The 25,374-nt window shown below is 41.6% G+C and overlaps 1 protein-coding gene, 1 long non-coding RNA gene and 1 other non-coding gene across 4 annotated transcripts in view; all 3 read right to left on the bottom strand.

Annotated features, from left to right (window-relative positions):
* FNBP4 (formin binding protein 4) overlaps nucleotides 1–17,948 on the bottom strand; it is a 43,745-nt gene extending 25,797 nt beyond the window's left edge. Inside the window, exons 1-8 of one of the 2 annotated variants that reach the window (XM_027072681.2) lie at nucleotides 17,610–17,948; nucleotides 16,410–16,502; nucleotides 10,077–10,213; nucleotides 9,545–9,731; nucleotides 6,571–6,718; nucleotides 6,318–6,438; nucleotides 2,715–3,056; nucleotides 1,373–1,583 (exon numbers count right to left, since the gene is read on the bottom strand). In XM_027072681.2, coding sequence (XP_026928482.1) covers nucleotides 1,373–1,583; nucleotides 2,715–3,056; nucleotides 6,318–6,438; nucleotides 6,571–6,718; nucleotides 9,545–9,731; nucleotides 10,077–10,213; nucleotides 16,410–16,502; nucleotides 17,610–17,844 — 1,474 coding nt within the window. In that variant the 5' untranslated portion in view covers nucleotides 17,845–17,948. The remainder of the gene's footprint in view (nucleotides 1–1,372; nucleotides 1,584–2,714; nucleotides 3,057–6,317; nucleotides 6,439–6,570; nucleotides 6,719–9,544; nucleotides 9,732–10,076; nucleotides 10,214–16,409; nucleotides 16,503–17,609) is intronic. The other variant, XM_027072682.2, reaches the window with a different exon arrangement.
* LOC113603514 (U6 spliceosomal RNA) lies at nucleotides 9,399–9,504 on the bottom strand. Its single transcript, XR_003425114.2, has one exon. It is a non-coding gene; the product is annotated as a U6 spliceosomal RNA (small nuclear RNA).
* Nucleotides 11,591–16,397, bottom strand: LOC128311775 (uncharacterized). Its single transcript, XR_008290345.1, has 2 exons — nucleotides 12,675–16,397; nucleotides 11,591–12,445 (listed from the first exon to the last, which is right to left on the bottom strand). It is a non-coding gene; the product is annotated as an uncharacterized LOC128311775 (long non-coding RNA).
* Nucleotides 17,949–25,374: the final 7,426 nt, after the last annotated feature.

Genomic DNA, 25,374 nt, shown 5'->3' with positions numbered 1-25,374 from the left:
GTTGCTTAGTATTCAATTGCAAGAACACACTACTATGTATCCATTCTACCCTGGATGGACACTTGAATGGCTTGCTGGTATTACCTAATAATACAACTGCAGTATTACTTTTAAAAGTGAAACATGGACACAACTCAAATGTCCACTGATGAAGAAGAGTTAAATAAAAATATCTTTTGTACTTGGTGGTTAAAAACAGTAATTTTACACTTTAAGTATGTTTAACAATCCACATGGTTAATCTCACCTATGGCAAAAATTACACATGCACATGTACAGATTACACATATACACACAACCACAAATGAATACAGCGGAAAAGGTCTAGAAAGATATAGGTAAAGGACAGAGAAAACGGACTTCAGAGGTAAGGAATGCAAATCGGGAAAAGATGAAGGGGGACTTTAAGATTTTCACTTCATATTCTTCTATATGATTGAAAAAAAATCTCAAACAAGGATGTCTGCATTTACTTATTACTGTGTTTTTGTTTATTTGTCGTATTTTGACCATAACCCATAAAAGTATCTTTTGTTAAGTACACCAAACTAAGGTCTAATGTTCAAATCTTACTGCTAATTTTCCACTAAAGAATCAGGGTCAAATGGAGATTAAGATATTTGTTCTATTAACAGATTGGAAAGATGCAGCAGGGTCTCTACTACATTACCCTGAATAGAGATAAGTTGGGTCCTCATGAAAAGACTAATCTATCTAAACAAAAAACCAGAGACAGAGCAGAGAGGAGGCTGGGCTTGGCAGAGGTAGTCCTTGCCTGCCTTGCTTACAAACAGAAACAGTGAGCTAATGAGAGCTCATGGACTTAATACAGATAAGGCAGTGGACACCTGGGTGGCTCAGTGGGTTAAGCGTCCGACTTCAGCTCAGGTCATGATCTTGCAGTTCGTGAGTTCGAGCCCCACGTTGGGCTCTGTGCTAACAGCTCAGAGCCTGGAGCCTGCTTCAGATTCTGGGTCTCCCTCTCTTTGTCCCTCCCTTGCTTGTCCTACTCTCTCTCTCTCAAAAATAAATGAATAAAATGTTTAAAAAAAATACAGATAAGGCAGTTACCGTACCAAGATTTTTAAAAAGGGAGTGAATCTTGCTTTTCTGTTTTTGAGGGAGAGGTAGTCCCCAATCAGTAGTGAATCCCCAACCAAAGCTCCTGGAAAGGGAGCTTCCTTTCACTTCTCTACTTTTCACAGAGCAATTAAAGAAGTGAAAGGAAGCTCCCTTTCCAGCACTTCCATAAAAAGATGCAAGTCCTACCTCCTTCTTGCTGAAAAGGGAACAAAACACAAAACAAAACAAGGCTAAGGATTTCCCCTTTGTATCTTTCAACTCTGCAAATTTAACGTAAAACACGAATTACCAGTTTCCCCATTTTCTGGAGTCTCTCGTCCAGTTTTGCTAGAACTCCGGCTGGTAGATTCTGGACTGGTAGCTCGAACAAACATCTTCCATTTCCCCCTTTTAGACATAAGTCTACGCATTCCATCTTGAGACGCTGGCTGGCTGATGTCAGAACATGGACTAGACCCTGACACACTACCATCTCCTTCCTCCAAGGCTCGTAACTCTGCCTACAATGAACATGACAACAAAGTTAGAGTGCTATTACCTGTTCGTCAACACTTAAGCATCTGTGAGACCAAGAATGGTAACTGTGCATTATCAGAATTAAAATCCTTTGAGGACAGAAGTATTTAATACATTTTTTCCATCAGCGCCAAGCATTATGCTCGTTACTCAGCAAACACTTATTCATGATTGTAGTTAACAAATACCAATTTGAAAGGGAAAAGGTTCTAGAGATTCACTGAGACAAAGTTTCTAGTACATGAACACAATAGATAGAATCTAACGTAGCTTGTCCCTGATAGCTTTAAATTTTTCAAAAGTGGAAAAGCTTAAAGGAGATATTGCTGTTATAACACCTGTTACATTTTTGATTCATACTCCAAACAGCAGACAAAACTGTTTCAAGAAAAATCAGGGCAGGGGCACCTGGGTGGTTCGGTCGGTTAAGTGTCTGACTCTTGGTTTTGGCTCAGATCATGATCTCGTGGTTGTGGGATCAAGACCCGTGTGGGGGTCCATGATGAGCACTGTATGGAGCCTGCTTGGGATTCTCTCCCTCTCCTTCTCTCTCTCTGCCTCTACCTGGCTCACTCACACTCTCTCAAAAATAAACATTAAAAAAAAAAGAAAAAGAAAAAGAAAAATCAGGGCAGAAAATTGTAAAAATCAACTTCTCAATCAAGAACATTTCCTGAGGACCATCTTTTTTGAAAGAAAGCACATGAAATTATGAGTTTCTCTTAATCTATTATCTTACAAGACCCATTCAACTATTTAAATAACGCCATAGGTGATCACTGGAAGTCAACCTGTACTTTAATTTAAAAACCAAGTTATTACTAAGAATCTACTATGCTCATTTGTTAAGAGTCTAAATCAAAGATAGTCATTCCTCACTGTATCTAGCTATCATTAAATCAGAGCAATTTCAGTCTTTATTAGTCAACTATCAAAAGCATCATCAGGAACCAAAAGAACTACAACTCGATAGTTAAGGTTTTTATTGCATCAGCTTAAACATATGTAGACAAAAGGTTGAGAAAAACAAAATCCCGGTAATGGCTATAAACAGAGCACAACGACCCCAGAATGTGATAGTAATAGGGGAAAAAATGTACTTAACAAAAACTTACTTTTTTTCTTTCCAAAACCAGCTCCAATTCAAGGGTATCTTGTTCCTCTTCCTCTTCACTTTCTCCAGATTGAACAACACTGCAAAGATCCTCCTGAGAAGGATCTTCCATGTTGTCTAATGTAATTTCCTGTGGCTTTATTATTGTTGCTGCTTCTTCTGCTGTCGTACTGGTTTCTTTCACTTCGGAAATGGGCTCTGATTCTTTACAAATGACTTTTCTTCTCCATCTCTCTTCTTCCTCTTTTATTCCCTCAGGCAGCAAAGGAGCAAGCAGTGATGCTGCCACCCCTTTCTTCTCCTCCTCACTATTTGAGAGAGCCTGAATTCCTTCATTTACTTCCTATAAATAAAATAATCTCATTTATTTTTCAAATGAAAAAATAAAAAAACTTTACCTGAATAACACACGCAATTGTTCATGCTAAAAATGACTGTTTTTCAATCACTGCATATTTTTTATATAATTTATTGTCAAACTGGTTTCCATACAACACCCAGTGCTCATCCCAACAGGTGTACTCCTCAGTGCCCATCACCCACTTTCCCCTCACCACCTCCCCATCAACCCTGTTTGTTCTCAGTATTTAAGAGTCTCTTACGGTTTGCCTCCTTCCCTCTCTGTAGCTTTCCCCCCTTCCCCTCCCCCCATGGTCTCCTGTTTCTCAGGATCCACGTGAGTGAAAACACATGGTATGTCTTTCTCTGCCTGACTTATTTCACTTAGCATAATACTCTCCAGTTCCATCCATGTTGCTACAAATGGCCAGATTTCATTCTTTCTCATTGCCAAGTAGTATTCCCTTGTATATATAAACCATATCTTCTTTATCCATTTGTCAGTTGATGGACATTTAGGTTCTTTCCATAATTTGGCTATTGTTTAAAGTGCTGCTATAAACATTGGATACAAGTGCCCCTATGCATCAGCACTCCTGTATCCCTTGGGTAAATTCCTAGCAGTGCTATTGCTGGGTCACAGGGTAGATCTATTTTAATTTTTTGAGGAACCTTCACACACTGTTTTCCAGAGCAACTGCACCACTTAGTGCATATTATTTTCTTAATGTTTGTTTATTTTTGAAAGGGGGGAAGGGGCAGAGAGAGGGGGAGACAGAGAATCCCAAGCACGCTCCCCACTGGCAGCACAAAGCACAACGCAGGGCACAGTCCCACGAAGTGTGAGATCATGACCTGAGCAGAAATTAAAAGTTGGCCATTCAACTGACTGAGCCACCCAGGCACCCCTCAATCACTGGATATATAAATATAAATATATATATATATTTTTTTTTTAATTATCAACCTTTCTTTTTATTTATTTTGAGAAAGAGAGACAGCACATGCATGTACAAGCAGAGGAGAGGCTGACAGAGAGGGAAAGAGAATCCCAAGCAGGCTCCTCACTGTCAGAACAGAGCCTGATGTGGGGCTCCAACCCATGAACCGTGAGATCATGACCTGAGCCTAAATCAAGAGTTGGATGTTTAAATGACTGAGCCACCCAGGCGCCCCAACCATGGGATGTTCTTAAAAACCACAAACGGCCAACAGACTAGTATATATATTTGCACCATTTTCCTTACAAGTGTAAAACGCAAACATTGTTACTTGAGGAAAGCAGTGTTTTTTTTTGTTTTATTTTGAATTTACATCCCAGTTAGTTAGCATATAGTGTAACAATGATTTCAGGAGTTGATTCCTTAATGCCCATTACCCATTTAGCCCATCCCCCACAACCCCTCCAATAACTCTGTTGTTCTCCATATTTAAGAAGTCTCTTGGGGTGCCTGGGTGGCTCAGTCAGTTAAGTGTCTTGACTTTGGCTCAGGTCATCATCTCATGGTTTGTGGGTTTAAGCCCCACATTGGGCTCTGTGCTGACAGCTCAGAGCCTGGAGCCTCCTTTGGATTCTGTGTCTCGTTCTCTCTGCCCCTCCCCCACTTGTGCTCTGCTTCTCAAAAATAAATGTAAAAAAAAAAATTTTTTTTTTAAGAAGTCTTACATGTTTTGTCCCCCTCCCTGTTTTTATATTATTTTTCCTTCCCTTCCCTTATGTTCATCTGTTTTGTATCTTAAATTCCTCATATGAGTGAAGTCATATTTGTCTTTCTCTGGCTGATTGTGCTTAGCATAATACCCTCTAGTTCCATCCTGTAGCTGTAAATGGGAAGATTTCATTGTTTTTGATTGCCGAGTAATACTACATTGTATATATCTACCACATCTTCTTTATCCATTCATCCATCGATGGACATTTGGGATCTTTCCATACAAGGAAAGCAGTGTTTGAACTAGAACCTAGTTCTGGGTGCGATTCACACATATCCTTCCACCTATTCTCCCAAGTCAAAAGGCAAGTTAGCAAGAAGCAGATTTAAACAATTAAATAAAATCTAAGTTTTGTCAGTTATGTAACTGGATAAATCTCTACCCTCTTTTGTAAGATGACATAATTTCAGAGATATGTTAGGAAAGTGACAAAGAGAAAAGTGAAATGTGTTGTTATACCTATATTGCTCACTTCCTTCACTGGTATAATATTTAGTCCACCTCAAAAGAAAAATAGTCTATCTCCTGCCTGGAGTTGTAAAAACCAAATTGTTCCAAAATTAATGTATGTATGTATGTATGTATGTATGTATGTATGTATGTACGTATTTTTAAGTAGGCTCCACACCAACATGGGGACTGAACTCCCTTCCCTGACACCAAGAGTTGCATACTATACCGACTGAGCCAGCCAGGCACCCACTAAAAATATATGTTAATATACCTCCTATTTAAACCCATCATTTAAAAATTTAAGATACATGGGGCCCCTGGGTAGCTCAGTTGGTTAAGCGTCTGACTCTGGCTTGGGTCATTATGTCACAGTTCGTGGGTTTGAGTCCCATGTCAGGCTCTGAGCTGACAGCTCAGAACCACCTACTAAGGATTCTATCTCTCCCTCTCTCTGCCCCTCCCTTACTCATGGCTCTGTCTCTCTCAAAAATAAACAAACATTAAAAAAAATAAAAAATTCAAGATATGGGGAGCCTGGGTGGCTCAGTGGGTTGAGTGTCCAAGTAGATTTCGGCTTAAAACAAAAAAAAACATGTGGGTTCCCAAAATAGAACTATTCTGAACTAGAGAAGGAGATCTGAAGCCTGCCTGCTTGGCTGCTCCCACATCCTTTTCATGATGACCCAATGAGCCTCTGTAGCACCCTAAAGCTCCAGAAGAACCAATGAACTGGGTAACTGTTATAAGGGCTACATATTAAACATAAACATCAAATAAAGCTTTAAGAAACATTTGTCCTATTTCACATCCAGTTATAAAATACTAACAGAAAGCTTCTATACCTGTGCCAGAGCAAGAGTCAAGTTCTTTAGATTTAAAATAAGCAAATGAGGGGCATCTGGATGGCTAAGTCGTTTAAGCGTCCAATTCTGGATTTCAGCTCAGATCATGATCTCGCAGTCTGTGGGTATGAGCCCCATGTAAGAGCCTGCTTGGGATTCTTTCCTCTCTCTTTCCCTCCCCCCGCCAAAAATAAATAAGCATTTATAAAGAAATAAATAAGTATGCAAGCAAGCAAATGAGATATGTTGTAACTTACCTTTTTGACTTCTCGCTTGGCTAGGACTTGTCCACTTTTACTACTGGAAACAGAAACGTTCTTCTCCTTTGTATACACATCTGTATTAACCACAAAACTAGCTTCAGCACCTGTTACAGAACTGGAAAAAAAAAAAAAATATATATATATATATAAATATACACTTAGTAAGAGAAACAAAAGGCAAATATCATCAACAAGAGAAAGACTCTAACTTCTTCCTAGGTAATTTCTTCTGTAAGTCTATTCTTACCTGGGCTGGTAATGTTGTAATCCCTGTACCTGGGTGGCAAGATACTGGGGTAACTCCCAAGTCACTTCATTTGTTTGTGTGTTCCAATAATAATAGCATCCTGTGTTCTCATCCCAGACTTCCTGCCAATCTCCCATCTCAATTCCAACTAGAAGAAAGACAAATTTTAAAAACCAAAAATTTCTCATCAACAAAACTAAAAAACAACCTACTGAATACGGTAAGATATTTATTAATGATATAACTGATAAAGGGCGAATATCCAAAATATATAAAAAACTTGTTCAACTCAACAAGTAAAAAACAAATAATCCAAATAAAAATGGGCAAGACATGAACAGACATTTTTCCAAAGGCGACATCCAGATGGCCAACAGACACAGAAAAAGACGCTCAACATCACTCATCATCAGGGAAATGCAAGTCAAAATACAATGAGGTGTCACCTCACACCTGTCAGAATGGCTAAAATCAGAAACACAAGAAACAGCGTTGGTGAGGATGTGGAGAAAAAGGAACCCTCCCCACGCCGTTGGCTGGAATATAAACCAGTGCAGCCATTGTGGAAAACCGTACAGAGGTTCCTCAAAATATTAAAAATAAGGGTGCCTGGGTGGCTCGGTCGGTTGTGTCCAACTTGGTTTGGGCTCAGGTCATGATCTTATGGGTTCATGGGATTGAGCCCTGTGTTGGGCTCTGTGCTCACAGTGCAGAGCCTACTTTGGGATTCTCTCTCCTTCTGTCTCTGCCCCTTCCCTGCTCACCAGCACATGCACAAGTACCCCCTCTCTCACAAAATAAACATTAAAAAAAAAAACAAAACCTACTATACAATCTAGTAATTGCATTACTTGGCATTTATTCAAAGAACACAAATACTAATTTGAAAGTATATATGCACCCCTATGTTTATTGTAGCATAATCTACAATAGACAAATTATGGAAGCAGCCCAAGTACCTATTTATAAATGAACAAAGAAGTGGTATATACACAATGGAATAGTATTCAGCCATAAAAAGGAATGAAAGCTTGCCATTTGTTTTTTTGTTTTTTTTTTAATTTTTTTTTTCAACGTTTATTTATTTTTGGGACAGAGACAGAGCATGAACGGGGGAGGGGCAGAGAGAGAGGGAGACACAGAATCGGAAACAGGTTCCAGGCTCTGAGCCATCAGCCCAGAGCCTGACGCGGGGCTCGAACTCACGGACCGTGAGATCGTGACCTGGCTGAAGTCGGACGCTTAACCGATTGCGCCACCCAGGCACCCCGAAAGCTTGCCATTTGTAACAATGCAGACAGAGCTAGAAAGTATAATGCTAAGAAAAGTCAGTCAGAAAAAGACAAATACGATATTTCACTCATGTGGAATTTAAGAAATAAAACAGATGAGCAAAGGCAAAGAAAGAGAGAGACAAATGAAGAAAGACTAACTATAGAGAACAAACTGATGATTACTAGAGGGTGCGGGAGGAGGGGAAACGGGTGAAATCGATGATAGGTATTAAGAAGTGCACTTTGACGAGCACAAAATAATGGACAGAATCTTGAATTATTATACTGTACACCTGAAACTAATATGACACTGCATGTTAACTATACTGGAATTAAAATAAAAAATTTTAAAAATTAAAAAAGGAAGCATAAATTTCTCCACAATTCTCACTTTATACCCCAACTCAGCTCTAAAGCTATTAACAATCTAACACAAGGTTCCTCAACTTTAGCAATGTTAACATTTGGGCTGGATAATTCTTTGTTGTGGTGAGGGTAGTCCCATGTAGTGTTTAGCATCCTGGATTCTACCCATTAGATGCACTAACAGTTCCCCACCCCTTGGTGTAACAACCAAATATGTCTAGGGACACAGTCAAATGTCCCCTGGAGGTCTAACTCCTCCTTCCCAAATCATTTTTGCACAAATTACTTAAAAAAGTTTGACAAGGGTGCCTGGGTGGCTCAGATGGTTAAGAGTCCAACTTCAGCTCAGGTCATGATCTCACAGTTCGTGGGTTCAAGCCCCATGTCGGGCTCTGTGCTGACAACTTGGGAGCCTGGAGCCTGCTTCAGATTGTGTCTCCCTCTCTCCCTGCCCCTCTCCCACTCACATTCTATTTCTCTCTCAAAAATAAATAAGCATTTTGAAAAATTAAAAAAAAAAAGACAAAGAATTATTTAAGGATTCTGGAGTTTTTTGGTTTTTTTTAAGTGTTTATTTTTGAGGGGAGCGGGAGGGGCAGAGTGAGGGAGATAGAGGATCCAAAGCAGGCTCTGTACTGACAACACGGGGCTCAAAACCATGAACGATGACATTGTGACCTGAGCCAAACTCAGACACTTAACCAACGGAGCCACCCAGGTGCCCCCAAAAAAGAACCTTTAAAATAATGGCCTTACTGCTTCGGATTCTGTGTCTCCCTCTCTCTGCCCCTCCTCTGCTCATATTCTGTCTCTAAAATTAACATTAAAAAAGCAAGTAAATAAAATAAATAATGGCTTTAATTATTCACTTGGCATAAAATTGCAACTGGTTAAAAGTCTGCTAAAGCATATGGGCTTTCATCCTTGGGAATTTCAATGCCTAGAACACCTTTGAAAATTACACTTCAGGGGCGCCTGGGTGGCGCAGTCGGTTAAGCGTCCGACTTCAGCCAGGTGACGATCTCGCGGTCCGGGAGTTCGAGCCCCGCGTCAGGCTCTGGGCTGATGGCTCAGAGCCTGGAACCTGTTTCCGATTCTGTGTCTCCCTCTCTCTCTGCCCCTCCCCCGTTCATGCTCTGTCTCTCTCTGTCCCAAAAATAAATAAATGTTGAAAAAAAAATTAAAAAAAAAAATGCGGAATGCTTCACAAATTCACATGTCACCCTGGCACAGGGGCCGTGCTAATCTTCTCTGTATCCTTCCAATTTAAAAAAAAAAAAAAAAAGAAAATTACACTTCAGACTTCTTTAAAAAAATCAAAGTATCAAACTTACCTCCTGCAAGTGAACACTGAGTATCATATTGCCACCCTGCTGTCTGAGTGGAGTCTGTTCCATTTGAAGTGGTAGAACTAAGGGCAGATGTTGCTGATTCCTTTGGCTCTGGTCTAGGTGGAGTTGGAGGTGGAGCAGAAGCTCCTACAGGAGCTGTAGGCTGAGGTGCTGTTATAGCATCAATCTCCTTTAGTATGGAAATAGTAACAAATGCATTAACAACCTGAAAACTAGAACACTGAGAAAATGACAATCACCATAAAAAAAATTCTGTATGATCAATTCTCAGCTTAAATCAAAACTCTCAATTTCCAATTATGTAAAAGATCCCCAAACACTTTAATTCTCCATTTTTCTCCTCCTTACAACCTTTACAAAAAAGAGATGACTGGGATGGGGAGGGACTAAGGAAGAGATGTGGAAGGGGAGAAAGAAGACGGAAACACTGAAACTGACAAGCAGGCTAACCACTTGAGATCCAGGTCCCAAAGTGGCTTCAATAGCTAAAAAGCCAAACAAAAGCACCACTAACCGCTAAGAAGTTGGCCAATGTACTATCAATATCGGTTGACTGGTTTCCATTTGTCTCTTTGGACTGTGCTGGTTTTTCTGAAACATCACTCTCATCATCATCACTGTCCGCATATGCACCAAGTAAGCACAGACCTCCTAGAAAGAAAATGGTAAATGTTAGTGACAACAATGCCAGTATGCTCCAGGAAGAAAAATATGATCTTGTTCTTCAGTCAGAGTTTACAATTAGTTTACTTACAGATTAGAACACAGCCTCAAAATGAGTCATCACTGAACTACCACAGAGAAAGAAATTATAATATGCATTTAGAGCTAATAAAACCATCCACATAGCTACTTGACATCCTTCTCAAAATACACAATCAATCAACCTCATCCTCTTTCAAAATAGCACAGAGTAAATCCTGATTTTAGAATTCGTAGGGGTGCCTGGGTGGCTCAGTTGGTTAAGTTTCCAACTCTTGATTTCGGCTCAGGTCACGATCTTGTGGTTCATGGGATTGAGCCCCACATTGGGCTCTGCGCTGACAGCTCGGAGCCTGCTTGGGATTCTGTCTCCCTCTCTCTCTGCACCTCCCCTGCTTGTACATGTTCTCTATCAAAAATAAATAAACATTAAAAAAAAAAAGGAATTTGTTGATTTATGTGTCCATCTGAAGCAACAAAGCCGATTAGGGTTTAATAGATGAAACAGATTTTCAAAGCTAAAAATCTTTTCCAATTTTTCCTCAATTAAGTAGGGACTAATTATAATGGAAATCAAAGTGCTAGAACCAAAACAAACAAACAACCAAAACCCCGCCAGAACCAATCTTCAATGTCTTCCTCAAACTTAAGAGGTATCAGATATAGCTTCTGTAATGCTGCTATGTATGCCATTTCCCTCTGTACGACCTGTGGCCACTCTAATGTTAAAATTAAGCAAGCATAGGGGCGCCTGGGTGGCTCAGTCCGTTGAGCGACCAACTTTGGCTCAGGTCATGATCTCACGGTTTGTGAGTTTGAGCCCCACATCGGGCTCTGTGCTGATAGCCAGGAGCCTGGAGCCTGCTTCAGATTCTGTGTCTCCCTCTCTCTCTGCCCCTTCCCCACTCATGCTCTGTCTCTCTGTATCTCAGAAATAAACATTAAAAAAAATTTTAATTAAATATATATTCTCTTTTTACATCTAATTTTATTGTAACAGATACATTAAATGTTAAACTCCAGCCAACTTTTCAGCTATCACTAAGACTAAATTTCCCAGGGTCTGGCAACAGCCTATGTTCTCTGTAAATATTTGGTAAATGAACAGATTTATCAGGAAGTAAAATCTAGTTGTATCATAATTCCATAAATGAATTCATGAGATCCCTCAAAAATAAACATTAGGTTGCTTCATTTATCATAGGGGTTCACATTCATTGTTTTAGTCCTATCAATCTTGCCTTCATTATCTTTGGCATACAGGTAAAGTTCTTGCACTAAATACCAATTTAAAAAATTTAAGTTTATTTATTTATTTAGAGAGGAGAGAGAGACACAGAGTGCACACAAGAGACAGCACAAGTAGGGAAGGACAGAGAGGAGGAGACAGAATCCCAAGCAGGCTCTGCACCATCACCGCAGTGCTAGATGCAGAGCTTGGGGGTCAAATTCACGAACTGTGAGATCATGACCTGAGCTGAGATCAAGAGTCAGACACTTAACCGATTGAGACACCCAGGCACCCCAAATTTCTAAAATATTCAAAACTGACTAGAAATATTTTTTTTTAATGTTTATTTATTTTTTGAGAAAGAGACAGAGTGTGAGTGGGGAAGGGGCAGAGAGAGAGGGAAACAAAATCCTAAGCAGGCTCTGAGCTGTCAGCACACAGCTCAATGCGGGGCTCAAACCCACAAGCTGTGAGATCATGACCTGAGCTGAAGTCAGACGCTTAACTGACTGAGCCACCCAGATGCCCTAAAAAGGTTTTTTTTTGTTTTTTTTTTTTAAAGTGAGAAAGGGAGAATGAGCAGGGGAGAGGGGCAGAGGAAAAGAGAGAGAATCTTAAGTAGGCCACAAGCTCAGCACAGAGCTTGACACGGGGCTCCATCCCAGGACCCTGGGATCAAGACCGAAACAAAAATCAAGTCAGATGCTCAACCAACTGAGCCATTCAAGAGCCCCCATAAATTATTATTTTTTTTAACATTTATTTCTTTTTGAGAGACGGAGACAGAGCACGAGTGGGGGAGGGGCAGAGAGAGAGGAAGACACAGAATCTGAAACAGGCTCCAGGCTCTGAGCTGTCAGCATGGAGTTTGACACAGGGTTCGAACTCAAACTGTGAGACCATGACCTGAGCCGAGGTTGGACGCTTAACCGACTGAGCCACCCAGTGCCCTAAATTGGTTATTTCTTTTTTTTTTTTTAATGTTTATTTATTTTTGAGACAGAGAGAGTCAGAGCATGAATGGGGAAGGGCCAGAGAGAGAGGGAGACACAGAATCTGAAGCAGGCTCCAGGCTCTGAGCTTCCAGCACAGAGCCTGACGTGGGGCTCGAACTCACGGACCGTGAGATCATGACCTGAGCTGAAGTCGGACGCTTAACCGACTGAGCCACCCAGACACCCCTAAATTGGTTATTTCTTAAGAATAATCTGGTAACACATACCAAAAGCCACAAAACTCCAAGTTTCTTTAAGATAGATAATCCCATCTTTGAGAATACAACCCCAAGGAATAACTAAAAAAAAATTTCACACAAAGCTTCTGGCAACTTTATTTAAATAATGAAAGCTGTAAACAACTCAAATGCTCTCAAATAGGGGACTGGCAAAACAAATTATAGCATGGAACCTGATGCAATATTAATTTATGATTAATGAGATTACAGGATTACATGCAAAAATGCTAACGGGACAAAAACTAAACACTAAAGGAATAACAGGAAGATAAAAGCAAGCCATGAGATGCATGTTAAGTTCTAATCACACCTATTAAAATTTAGTCCATCAATGATAAGGAACAGGAATGAATTTAGAGCTGATACTGAAAATAAAGTCCTAATATTATGTAAACTTGCTTAATCTTAAAAAAAATAAATAAATAAACAAAAGCTTCATAGGACCATAACCCAGACTACTATTGAGATGATACAGCTATTTAAAACCAGGACATTCTTGGGGCGCCTGGGTGGCTTGGTTGGTTAAGTGTCCGACTTCGGCTCAGGTCATGATCTCACGGTCCGTGAGTTCGAGCCCTGCTTCGGGCTCTGTGCTGACACCTCAGAGCCTGGAGCCTGTTTCAGATTCTGTGTCTCCCTCTCTCTCTGCCCCTCCCCTGTTCATGCTCTGTCTCTATCTCAAAATAAACAAACATTAAAAAAAAAATTAAAAAAAAATAATAAAATAAAACCAGGACATTCTTTGAAGCCATAGTCCTTAGCAGTCTTTTACTGAAAGGGGTGCTGGCTGCTGAAACCTCAATAGGCTTACCTTTAATGGATGGTGCCACAGAATTTATAGTGCAAATCAACTACATTAGGTAGAAAATTATTTCTTAGGTATAAACTTAACTTGATAAGCTTCAAACAGTAACTATTATTTTTCTAACAAGTCTACTATTGCCTCAAAACATCGTTTGAACAGTGTTTCAATCCTTTTGGTTACAGAAACTACTAACAATAAATATAATAAAAACTATGGACCCTCTTCCAGGAAAACACACCTGAGTGTAGAATTTTAGCCAATTTACAGACTTCTGACACTCATCAGTGGAGCTACATTACCCTTTCCTAGATGATGCTGAAATATCAATGACTATCATAGTAGTCAACTAATCTAACTTCAGAGCTCACTCTGAATTGTTTTTTTTTTTTAATTTTTTTTAACATTTATTTATTTTTGAGACAGAGAGAGAGAGCATGAACAGGGGAGGGTCAGAGAAAGAGGGTGACACAGAATCTGAAACAGGCTCCAGGCTCTGAGCTGTCAGCACAGAGCCCGACGCGGGGCTCGAACCCACAGACCGCGAGATCATGACCTGAGCCGAAGTTGGACACCCAACTGACTGAGCCACCCAGGTGCCCCTGAATTTTTCTTAATTTCATATGCATATTACCATAATATTCTTCTGCATGAAAATATTAGCTATGCTTGCTGTACTGTATTATTTAAGTTTATTTATTTTAAGAGAGAACTCTCGTGATCAGTATAGGGGAGGAGCAGAGAGAGAGAAAGGGAGAGAGAGAATCCAAAGCAGGCTGTGCCCTGTCAGCACAGAGCCCGATGGGGGGGCATGACCTGAGCCAAAATCAAGAGTTGAAGGCTTGACCAACCAACTGAGCCACCAAGGTGCTCTACTGTATTATAAAAACATACTTTAACAACTTAAGATTTATACTTCATTTCTGTGGAAAGAAATGTGGCATGTTTCTAGTGATAAAGGTAAAATTCTTTAAAATCATCTAAAAAAAAAAAAGGAAAATTCTTGAGTATCTACTCTAATAGCTATAGAAGCCATACAAATAATAGAAAATGGTTTCACTTTGGGTTTTGTTTGACACATTTTTCCTGAGTATCACAACTGGTAGGTTAAGAACTGAATAAAGCAGATACCTTATGTTTCAGGATGAAGTTGGATAGAATGAAAATAGTTCTATTCACAAGGCACATGAAGGGCTGAAATGCTGACAGAGCAATTCAAGAAATTTCTTCTTGGAACATTAAATTTCTATTCATCATAGAAAACTCAAAATAACATACATAGTTTACAAATATAAAATGGTAATTCCTAGTTCTGAAATTTCTCTTACAACCAAGTTTTAGCTTTTCTAAACGACCCAATTTTTTTTACATGGCAACTGGGAGGAAAGGAGAACAAACTTCTATTATCTCAGGTGTCATGTCTGGACAGAACTCCAAACTGAAAGAATAAAATTATTACCAATTATAAAATATTTAGTATCAAGGGGTGCCTGTGTGGCTCAGTTGGTTAAGCATCCAACTCAGGTCATGATCTCACAGTTTGTGGGTTCAAACTCCGTGTTGGGCTCTGTGCCGTTGGCATGGAGCCTGCCTGGGATTCTCTCTCTCCCAAAAAATAAACTTAAAAAAAAATTTAGTATCAAAACATTTTAATCTTTCAAGATATATAAAGACTAGCAAAAAACTAACATTCTTGGCACTTGCTGTGTATTTGCACTTTATGTACCCTGTTCAATTTAATCTTCAAAACAACTTAGGGCTGGCTGATTCAGAAAAAGAAATTATTTTTAATATTTATTTTGAGAGAGACAGAGAGAGAGAGAGGCAGAGAGAGACAGAGAGCGAGCGAGCAGGGGAGGGGCAGAGTGAGGGAAAGAGAAAATCCCAAGCAGGCTCCGAATTGCTCTGTCAGCACAGAGCCTGACCCCGGGTTTGATCCCATGACCCCCCAGATCATGACCTGAACGGAAACCAAGTCTTGGGACACTTAACCAACTGCGCCACCCAGGTGCCCTCCCATTAGATTTATTTTATGGATGAATGCACTCCCAAGGTATTAGCATTAATGCTGGAGTGCCAATTTGAGACCAGGTTTATCTACAAAACCACTGTTGCAAATATTCCTTCACACTTAATAATTATTTATTTTTAAGACTTTATTCTTTTAAGTAATATCTATAACCAAGGTCTGGCTCAAACTCACAACACTGAGATCAAGACTCACACCCTCTGGGGCGCCTGGGGGGCTCAGCTGGTTAAGTGTCCGACTTTGGTTCAGGTCATCATCTCATAGTTCGTGAGTTCAAGTCCCACATCGGACTCTGTGCTGACAGCTCAGAGCCTGGAGCCTGCTTTGGATTCTGTGTCTCCCTCTCTGCCCCTTCCCTGCTCGTGTTCTCCCTCTCTAAGGATAAACAAATATTAAAAAAAAAAAAAAAGAGTCACAGGCTCTACTGACTGAGCCAGCCAAGTGCCCCTAAAAAATATTTAATAAGAGCAATTTTCAGCTCCACAAACATTTGCTAGGTACCAACCAAAGCATAGTGCTGGAAAAGAAATGCACAGAATGAAAGACATCCTTGGTATCCCTAAAGAACATCAAGCTAGTGGGGGAGCCAGAAAATTACAAACTAGGATTAGAAGAAAAATAGTAAAAGGTATTTTGGCTACAGAAAAAAAAGCAACAAACCTTACTTTGGTTTAAGTGTATATACCAGCAAGCCATCACATACAAAAATTTACTTTATTTTCAAAAATGTTAAATTTCCATTTTACGGGAGAAATGTAAGCAGCACTGAAGCATTCAACAAAATATATACAAACCCAATCTGACCCTAATGAAAGACCTTGTAGAAAAGATGAAAAAAAAAAAGTGTACCTGTTGCTTTAACGGCTGTAGGTCTGGTGGTCATGACTGGTGGTTTGGAAGGATTCTGAACTCTGGGAACCTCCACCACCACTTCCTGTTCATCTGGATTTTAAAAAGGTACAAAAGAAAACTACAGTTAGACGGTGGACCAGAGAAAACACTACAGGTGACAAAACAATCTTTGATTTGACCTTTCAAATCTCAATTTCACCAACTTGAAAACAGGGTGTGTAAATCCATCACTGACCCAAATAACTGGGAGATGATAAACAAGCAGAGCTAGACTCTTCCACGTGACTAGCGACTTTAAGGACACGATGATGGTACATAAAAGTATACCTTAAGTCATTCAAAATTTTAAAACTACACAGACACAGAACAAATCTTCTCGGGGATACCACTGGGCCTTTAAACAAGCATAGCCTATGGAAACCGATTTAAGTTATATTTAAAAAATAAAATAAAATAAATAAAATAAAATAAAATAAAATAAAATAAAATAAAATAAAATAAAATAAAATAAAATAAAAAATAAGCAAGGCTAGCCATAGCATTTTCCCCCCTACAGTAACTACCAAGGGGATATTTTAGCGCCTGAAAAGGTCCCGGCATCTCGGGCGTCTGGCCCCGTAGCAGCGCGCTGAACAGGTACTCTTAATCCAAGAACCATTCCGGGGAGAAACCAACAAGTACTTGGGAACCCACAAGCGCCACTTCTGCAGGAATTTTGGGGTTACCTACCCATTTGGAGTTACGTTCGTTTTGGCTGGCATAATAAAATGGGTGTACTCACTTCTAAAGGGTCCCTCTCAGTTTCAACAAAAACGAAGGTAAAAGCACAGGACGTGTAGAAAAGGGCAGGTTTCCTATCTCCAGGCCTCGGAAGCGAAGCCCGGACTCCAACAAATATCCCCTGAAGTTATGCAAACCCGAGCGCCGACGCTGAGGACACTAGGGAGGCCAGGCCAACCCCTGCACCAGAGATGGCGCCCCTCGGGCGGGCGGGCCAGGGCGCGCGGCGCCGCCGGCCCCTTCCGCCGCCTTTGGGGCCCACATCGGTCCTCCCCTCGGGACCCACGCAGCAGGCCTCGGATGCGGAGCAAGCCCGCCCGCCCGGGTTTCTCTTCCTCCCAGGGCCCTGCCCTAGGCCGCAAGCCCCGAGCTCGAGTTTCGGAAGCCCCACCTAGGTGGCGGAGTTCCCTCGCGCACCTTTACCTTCTGAAGGCGAGTCGTCTGGGGCCGCGGCGGCAGTAGTCACCGTGGTCGTCGTCGTCGTCGTCGGTGGCGCCGCCGGAGCTGGCTGGCTGGGCGCCGCCACCGTCGAATCCGGCTCCGTGTCGGGTTCCGGCTCCGGGTCCCTTCCCGGGGTGCTGCTACGGGGACCCGGCGGAGAGAGCTGCAGAATAGGCCTGCGGCCGGGTACCGCCCGGGACTTCTTCCCCATCGCGAGCCTGAGCGCGAGCCGCGAGCGTCGGGCAGCCGAGAGGGGCGGGCGCTCGGCGCGGCGCTGCGTAATCAATATTCATGCACCGCGATACCGCCTCCTCGGAGAATCCGCTTTTAACCGGCGGAGCGGGCGCCCGCGCAAGCGCCCTGGGTCCTGTACGCTATTCTGGCTACTCCTTCCAGGGAGGCAGGGCGGGCTTTACCCACGGTGCTAGGCGATTGGCTGTTTTGATCCATTGAAGGAGCCAGTAGCCAGTGGAAAAGGAAAAAGAGTGAGAGTCAAGCCAATAGCGCGGAAGAGCCTGAGTTAGAACGACTTCCCATTACGAACTCCACCCATGCGTCTTTTGCGGAGTGTTTTCTTTATGCCCCTTGTCCTCCATCTTGTCCCTATTCTCTGCATGCGGTTGGTTGTTTTTGTGTGTGTGTGCGCCTTGGGAGGTTGCTGTGCTTTCCCAGTCCTTCCGAGTTTCGTCATGATTATTGTGGATTACTTGGGGTATAATATTGAACACTGAATAAAATAGTGGGTCTTTTATGCTTTTGTAAGTGTTTTCTTAGAGCACAAATCTGATGTCTCATTGGGTTACTTACCAGCTGGAAAAAAATCACACTAGACATTGTACTTCATAAGAGGGAAAGTCCTAAATTGTTGCGATGGTTTACAGCTTTCCCAATCTGGCCCATTGGTATCCTCAACCTGCTTCATCGTCCTTTAGCACTCTCCCCTCCTTCTCCCCTTCTTCCCTCCTCTGGAGCCAGCCACTTGGACGCTAGCTGGAATACAGCATGGCAATGGGAAATTCTCCATTACTCAAGACCTAGTGCACTCGAGATTCCGTAAACTAACGTTCACTGAGCACTTAACTGTGTGTGAGGCACTCACTGCCTAAGCGCTTTACACGTAAAATTGTATTTTCTCACCCCAACCTTGTATGGTAGATAACCCCAATGTATAGATAACCCCTCAAAAATTTTTTAAAGATTTTATTTTTAAGTAATCTCTACACCTAACATGGGGCTGGAACTTACAACCCTCACATCAAGATTGCTATGCTCTACTGACTGAGACAGGCACCGCCAATTCTTTTTTTTTTTTTTTTTTTGATAATTTCTACACCCGACATGGGACTTGAACTCATGACCTTGTGGTCAAGAGTCACAGGCTCTTCTGACTGAGCCAGCCAGTTTTTGGATGTAAAAGCGATGAAAACCGTGACTCATCCAGTTTGTTCCCTGTTTACGAAACGCACTTTCTGGAACATAAGCACTCAATTTTTTAAATGAATATAGTACGTAAACATGTACAAACTTGAAATAAGTAGCAAGAATTCTTTCTTGCCTATGGGAGAAATATCTGGATTAGTGTCCTGAGATTAGACTCCCCAAATTTCTGAAAAATTAGCAGCTAGAAACAGGATAATTTGCTGCTTTGAAGCTATTAACAGTTTTCTGACATTTCTTAGGGAAGAGGCATTGAAATATAGTAGTTGTGCATAGGAGTTCTAAAGCCAAACATCTTGGTTCAAAAACTCACCCTCTGCACCTTCCAGATGTGGTTGCTTGGATAAGTTTCTTTTTACTTTTTTAGTGTTTGTTTTGAGAGAGAAAGACAGGTCATAAGTGGGGGAGGGAGAGGGGGAGACAATCCAAAGCAGGCTCCAGGCTCTGAGCTGTCAGCACAGAGCCCAATGTGGGGCTAGAACTCACTAACTGTGACATGATGATCTGAGCCAAAGTCAGATGCTTAACCGACTGAGCCACCCAGGCACCCAGGATAAGTTTCTTAACAACCCTAAATTTTGTTTCAGCAGCTATACAATGTGCTAGTAACAGTATTCTTAGGGTAGTCATGAAGTTTAAATTAGAACATAGTTTTAAGATCTTTGCCTTGTACAAAATAAGCAATCGTTATATGGTAGCTATTATTATTAATAAGCCTTTATACAAAAATCTAGATCCTATTATAAAACTGGCTGGAACCAAGTTGAGATTATGAGCTAAATCACAGTGCACAGAAATGGGAAAGGTTTTTTTCTTGGGGAACTTATATTTCTGGAGGTAACTGAAATAACTGTAATATTTATAACCATGGTTCTCAATGCTGTCTGTTCATAAAACCATCTGGGTAGTGCTAAAGCAATATAAAAATTGGAATCAGTTGGATTGGGGGTGGGAGTACAGAGCTCATATCAATTTTTTTTTCAAATATGCATTTATTGGGGCACCTGGGTGGCTCAGTCGGTTAAGCATCCGACTTCGGCTCAGGTCATGATCTTGCAGTCCGTGAGTTCGAGCCCCGCGTCGGGCTCTGTGCTGACTGCTCAGAGCCTGGAGCCTTTTTCAGATTCTGTGTCTCCCTCTCTCTCTGACCCTCCCCCGTTCATGCTCTGTCTCTCTCTCTGTCTCAAAAATAAACGTTAAAAAAAAATTTAAAAAAATATGCATTTATTTATTTGAAAGAATTTTTAAAGTTTATTTATTTATTTTTGAAAGAAAGAGAGAGGGAGAGAGAGAACCAATGGGGGAGGGGTGGAAGGAGAGGGAGGGACAGAGGATCCAAAGCAGCCCCTCACTGACAGCAGAGAGCCCGATGAGGGGCTCAATGCCCAAACTGTGAGATCATGACCTGAGCCAAAGTCTGATGCTTAACTGACTGAGTCACCCAGGTGCCCACCCATATCAAATTTTCTTTTCAAGTAAGCTGTATGTCCAGCGTGGACCCCAAGATCAAGAGCTGCATGTTCTACTGACTGAGCCAGCCAGTCAGGCAACCCAATATCAATTATGTCTGTCTGTCTGTCTGTCTGTGTGTATGTATGTATGTATTTATAATAATCTCTACACCCATCGTGCAGCTCTAACTCATGACCCTGAGATCAAGAGTTGCATGCTCCTCTGACTAAGCCAGTCAGGCACCCCTATGAATTATTTTTTAAAAAACTCTTTATAATATTCTAATGCTTAGCCAGGGTTGAGAACCACTGGCTTTTGAAGGAGACATAGTCTGCTGTTATTGCCCTCATAGAAGGTGTTAGGGATCTGAACCAGGAGTAGGCAAATTATAGCTATATCAGACCTTTTATTTTATTTTTATTTGTTTATTTTATTATAATTATTTTTAAAGTTTGATTGATTGATTGATTGAGAGACAGAGTACAAGCTAAGGAGGGAGAGAGGGAGATACAGTGTGTGAAGCAGGTTCCAGGCTGTGAGCTGTCAGCACAGAACCCAATGCAGGGCTCAAACCTGCAAACTGTGAGATCATGACCTGAGCTGAAGTCAGACGCTTAACTTACTGAGCCACCCAGGAGCCCCTTAAAGTTTTTTGTTTTTTTAATGTTTATTTATTTATTTAAAAAAGTTTTTTTTTTTATTACCTTTCTTTATTTTTGAGAGGCAGAGAGAGACAGAGTGCGAATGGGAGAGGGGCAGAGAGAGGGAGACAAAGAATCTGAAGCAGGCTCCAGGCCCTGAGCTGTCAGCACGGAGCCCAATGAGGGGCTTGAATTCATGGGCCATGAGATCAAGACCTAAGCTGGAGTCAGACGCTCAACTGACTGAGCCACCCAGGTGCCCCTAATATTTATTTGAGACAGAGAGAGAGAGAGAGAGAGAGAGAGAGAGAGAGAGAGAGAGAGAATGAGTGAGGGAGGGGCAGAGAGCAGGCTCCAAGCTGACAGCCCAGAGCCTGAGGCGGGGCTCAAACTCAGGAACTGTGAGCTCCTGACCTGAGCCAAAGTCGGATGCTCAACTGACTGAGCCACCCAGGCACTCCTTTAGAGTTTATATTTATTTATTTGAGAGAGAGAGAGAGAGAGAGAGAGAGAGAGAGAGAGAGAGAGAATGAACAGGGGAGGGGCAGAGAGAAAGGGGGACAGAGGATCCAAAGCAGGCTCTGTGCTGACAACAGAGAGCCCAATGCGGGGCTCAAACTCATGAACTGTGAGATCATGACCTGAGCCAAAGTCGGATGCTTAACCAACTGAGCACCTAGGCACCTCTATTGTATTGTATTATATTGTATTGTATTGTATTGTATTGTATTGTATTGTATTGTATTGTATTGTATTGTATTGTATTCTACGGAGAGAGAGAGAAAGAAAGAGAATCCCAAGCAGTCTCCACACTGAGCACGGAGCCTGATGAAGGGCTCAGTCCCACGATCCTGGGATCATGATCTGAGCTGGAATCAAGAGTTGGAAGCTCAACCGACTGAGCCACCCAGACACCCCTGAAGCAGACATTTTAAAGGGTCCTACAAAGGGGCTCCTGGGTGGCTCAGTCAGTTAAGCGTCTGAATTCAGCTCAGGTCATGATCTCACGGCTTGTGAGTTCGAGCCCCACATTGGGCTCTGTGCTGACAGCTCAGAGCCTGGAGCCTGCTTCTGATTCTGTCTCCCTATCTCTCTTCTCCTCCCCTGTTCTCTCTCTCTCTCTCTCAAAAATTAATAAACATTAAAAAAAATTAAAGGGTCCTACAAACAACAAAATCAAAGAATGTGTGAGAGAGACCATATTGAGATTACAAAGGCTGAACTGTTATCTGGCTCTTTACAGAAAAGTTTGCATATATCTAGTCTAAAAGTGGTCAAAGTTACTCCCTTTAAAGAAAAATCAGGCCTGATCCCTGTTTACTGGGGACTTAAGCACCTCTGGAATTACTGAGATTTTTTGGTTGTGGTGATAATGTTGTTTCAGTAAAACCAAATGATCAGGGCTGACATTTGACAAGCAAAACCTAGGAAGAACAATCGTTTAAGTAAACATACATTTTCAGGGGCCCCTGGGTGGTTCAGTCAGTTAAGTGTAAGACTTTGGCTCAGGTCATGATCTCATGGTTCTTGAGTTCAAGCCTTGCATCGAACCCCGTGCTGACAGTGCAGAGCCTGCTTGGGATTCTCTCTTCCTCTCTCTGTCCTTCTCCCACCTGTATGTGTTCTCTCTCTCTCTCAAAATAAATAAACTTCAATAAATAGATGTGTGTTTACATATTAAATATATTTAATTATAATTATTATTTGATGTGCAATGGGGTGATGTCTTTACTCGGTATTTGATGTTAACGTCAAAAGTTGACCTTCCTGAATTCATTTTAAAGCTCTAGGTTTTGGAACTTCAGGAGGTCACCTACAGAAATGGACTATCTACAGAAGTCTCAGCTTTAGTAGGGTAGAATGAAGCTGTGTGTGTGTGTGTGTGTGTGTGTGTGTGTGTGTGTGTGTGTGTGTGAGATCTAAATTTTATCAGTCTCACTCCCAACTGGGTGCACTTTGATCAATTCAATTGACAATAAGCACCACGCCCCCCACCTTAGGGATTTAGCACCAGATTCTGTAGGCTCACTTCCCCCACAAGACTGCCCTTACTTCAGAAGCCAGCTCTAAGATTTCCCAGGACACTCACACTTTGGACTGGCTATAAGATTGGGGGTTCCCACGACCTCAACAAGTTCGATAATTCTCTAGATCCATTTGCAGAACTCAGGAAAGCTCTACACTTACAATTACACTTAAATTTTTTCTTTTTAAATGTTTATTTTTGAGACAGAGAGAGACAGAGCATGAACGGGGGAGGGGCAGAGAGAGAGGGAGACACAGAATCCGAATCCGAAACAGACTCCACGCTCTGAGCTGTCAGCACAGAGCCCCATGTGGGGCTTGAACTCACAAACCGTGAGATTGTGACCTGAGCCGAAGTCGGACGCTCAACCGACTGAGCCACCCAGGTGCCCCTACACTTTTATTATAAAAGATAAACATGGGGGGAAGTCTGGGAGGGAGCACAGTGCTCCCATGCTGCCTGCCCCCCGTGGAGTTAGGGCATGTCACTCCTCCAGGCACAATGAAATGTTCCTTAACCAGGATGCTCTGTTCAGCCTTGGTGTACAGCTTTTACTGGGACTTCATTATACAGGCACAGTTGATTAAATCATTGCCCAGTATGACCGATGAACTCCATCTCTGGTTCCCGGTCTTCCCAGGAGGTTGGCCTGGCCCAAAGTTCCAACTCTAGATTCACCAACACAGGGTTGGTCTTCTTGGTAACTGGCCCTATTCTGAAGTTATCTAAGGGTTCCCCTCTACTCACCTGATTAGCATAACAAAGACTTCTATCTATATGTGTATACATATACATGTATTTTTTAAGTTTAGTTTTGCACGTGTGAGAGAGAGCACGCAAGTGGGGAAGGGGCAGATAGAGGGAGAGAGAATCCTAGGCAGACTCTGCACTTTCAGTGCTGAGGCCAGCGTGGGGCTCAGACTCACATGAGATCATGATCTGAGCCAAAGTCAGAGGCTTAACAGACTGAGACACCCAGGTGCCCCTATACATGTATTTTTTAAGTGTTCGTTTATTTCGAAAGAGAGCGCAAGCAAGGGAGGGGCAGAGAGAGAGGGAGTCAGGGAATCTGAAGCAGGCTCTGTGCCATCAGCACAAGCCCAACATGGGACTGGAAATCATGAACCATAAAACCATGACCTGAGCCAAAGCAGGACGCTTAACCAACTGAGTGACCCAGGCACCCATATATATGTTATATATACATATACACAAATATATATATATATATATATATATATATATACACACACACACACATATATATATATATTCTTTTTCTTAAAATTATTTACTTTAAGAGAGAGAGAAAGTGACTTGGAGAAGGGCAGAGAGAGAGAGAATCCCAAGCAGGCTCCACACTGGCAGTGTGGAGCCCTATTTGGGGCTTAAACTCACTAACCGTGAGATTATGACCAGAGCCAAAATCTAGAAATGGACACTTAACTGACTGAGCCATCTAGGCACCCCACAAACATATATATATATTTTTTTCAAGTAATCTTTACACCCAACATGGGGCTCGAACTCATGACCGCCAGATCAAGAGTCACCATGCTTTGTTGACTGAGCCAACCAAGTGCCCCAACCAGATACATTCTTTATTATACTACACTATTTGACTTGTTTTATGGAAGTTCATTTAAACCATGAAACCTCACTTACTGGAAGAAATACCTATTTTTAGTGTATAAAGACAGCCATAGGTTATTTGAACAATAAATTCGTCTTTTGATGATGGAATTCCATACAGATGTGGAAAGGTATATTCTTGTAGATTGGGGTTAATGAGTTACTTATTAAGGTCTCAATTTGTGAAGAAACATTAATACAGGACTGTTTCTAGGTACAGACAAAATTGGAAAGAATTGTGAAGATTAAAGAACACTTTAGAAATTTCTATTATACTATGTTCTATTATACTGTATTCTATCATACTGTGTTCTATCTATAAAAATGGGGGCACCTGGGTGGCTCAGTCGGTTAAGCATTCCACTTCAGCTCAGATCGTGATCTTGAGGTTCAAGGGTTCGAGCCCCACATCGGGCTCTGTGCTGACAGCTCAGAGCCTGGAGCCTGCTTTGGTTTCTGTCTCCCTTTCTCTCTCCTCAAATAAATAAAAACATAAAATTTTTTTTTAAATGCACCAGGTTGAGGTAAATTAGGGTAATTGTTATAGACTGTA

This window comes from Acinonyx jubatus, chromosome D1 (assembly GCF_027475565.1).
Source record: "Acinonyx jubatus isolate Ajub_Pintada_27869175 chromosome D1, VMU_Ajub_asm_v1.0, whole genome shotgun sequence".
Taxonomy (NCBI): domain Eukaryota; kingdom Metazoa; phylum Chordata; class Mammalia; order Carnivora; family Felidae; genus Acinonyx; species Acinonyx jubatus.
Note: the sequence above shows the minus strand (reverse complement) of the source record. Positions and strands in the feature narration are given on the sequence as shown.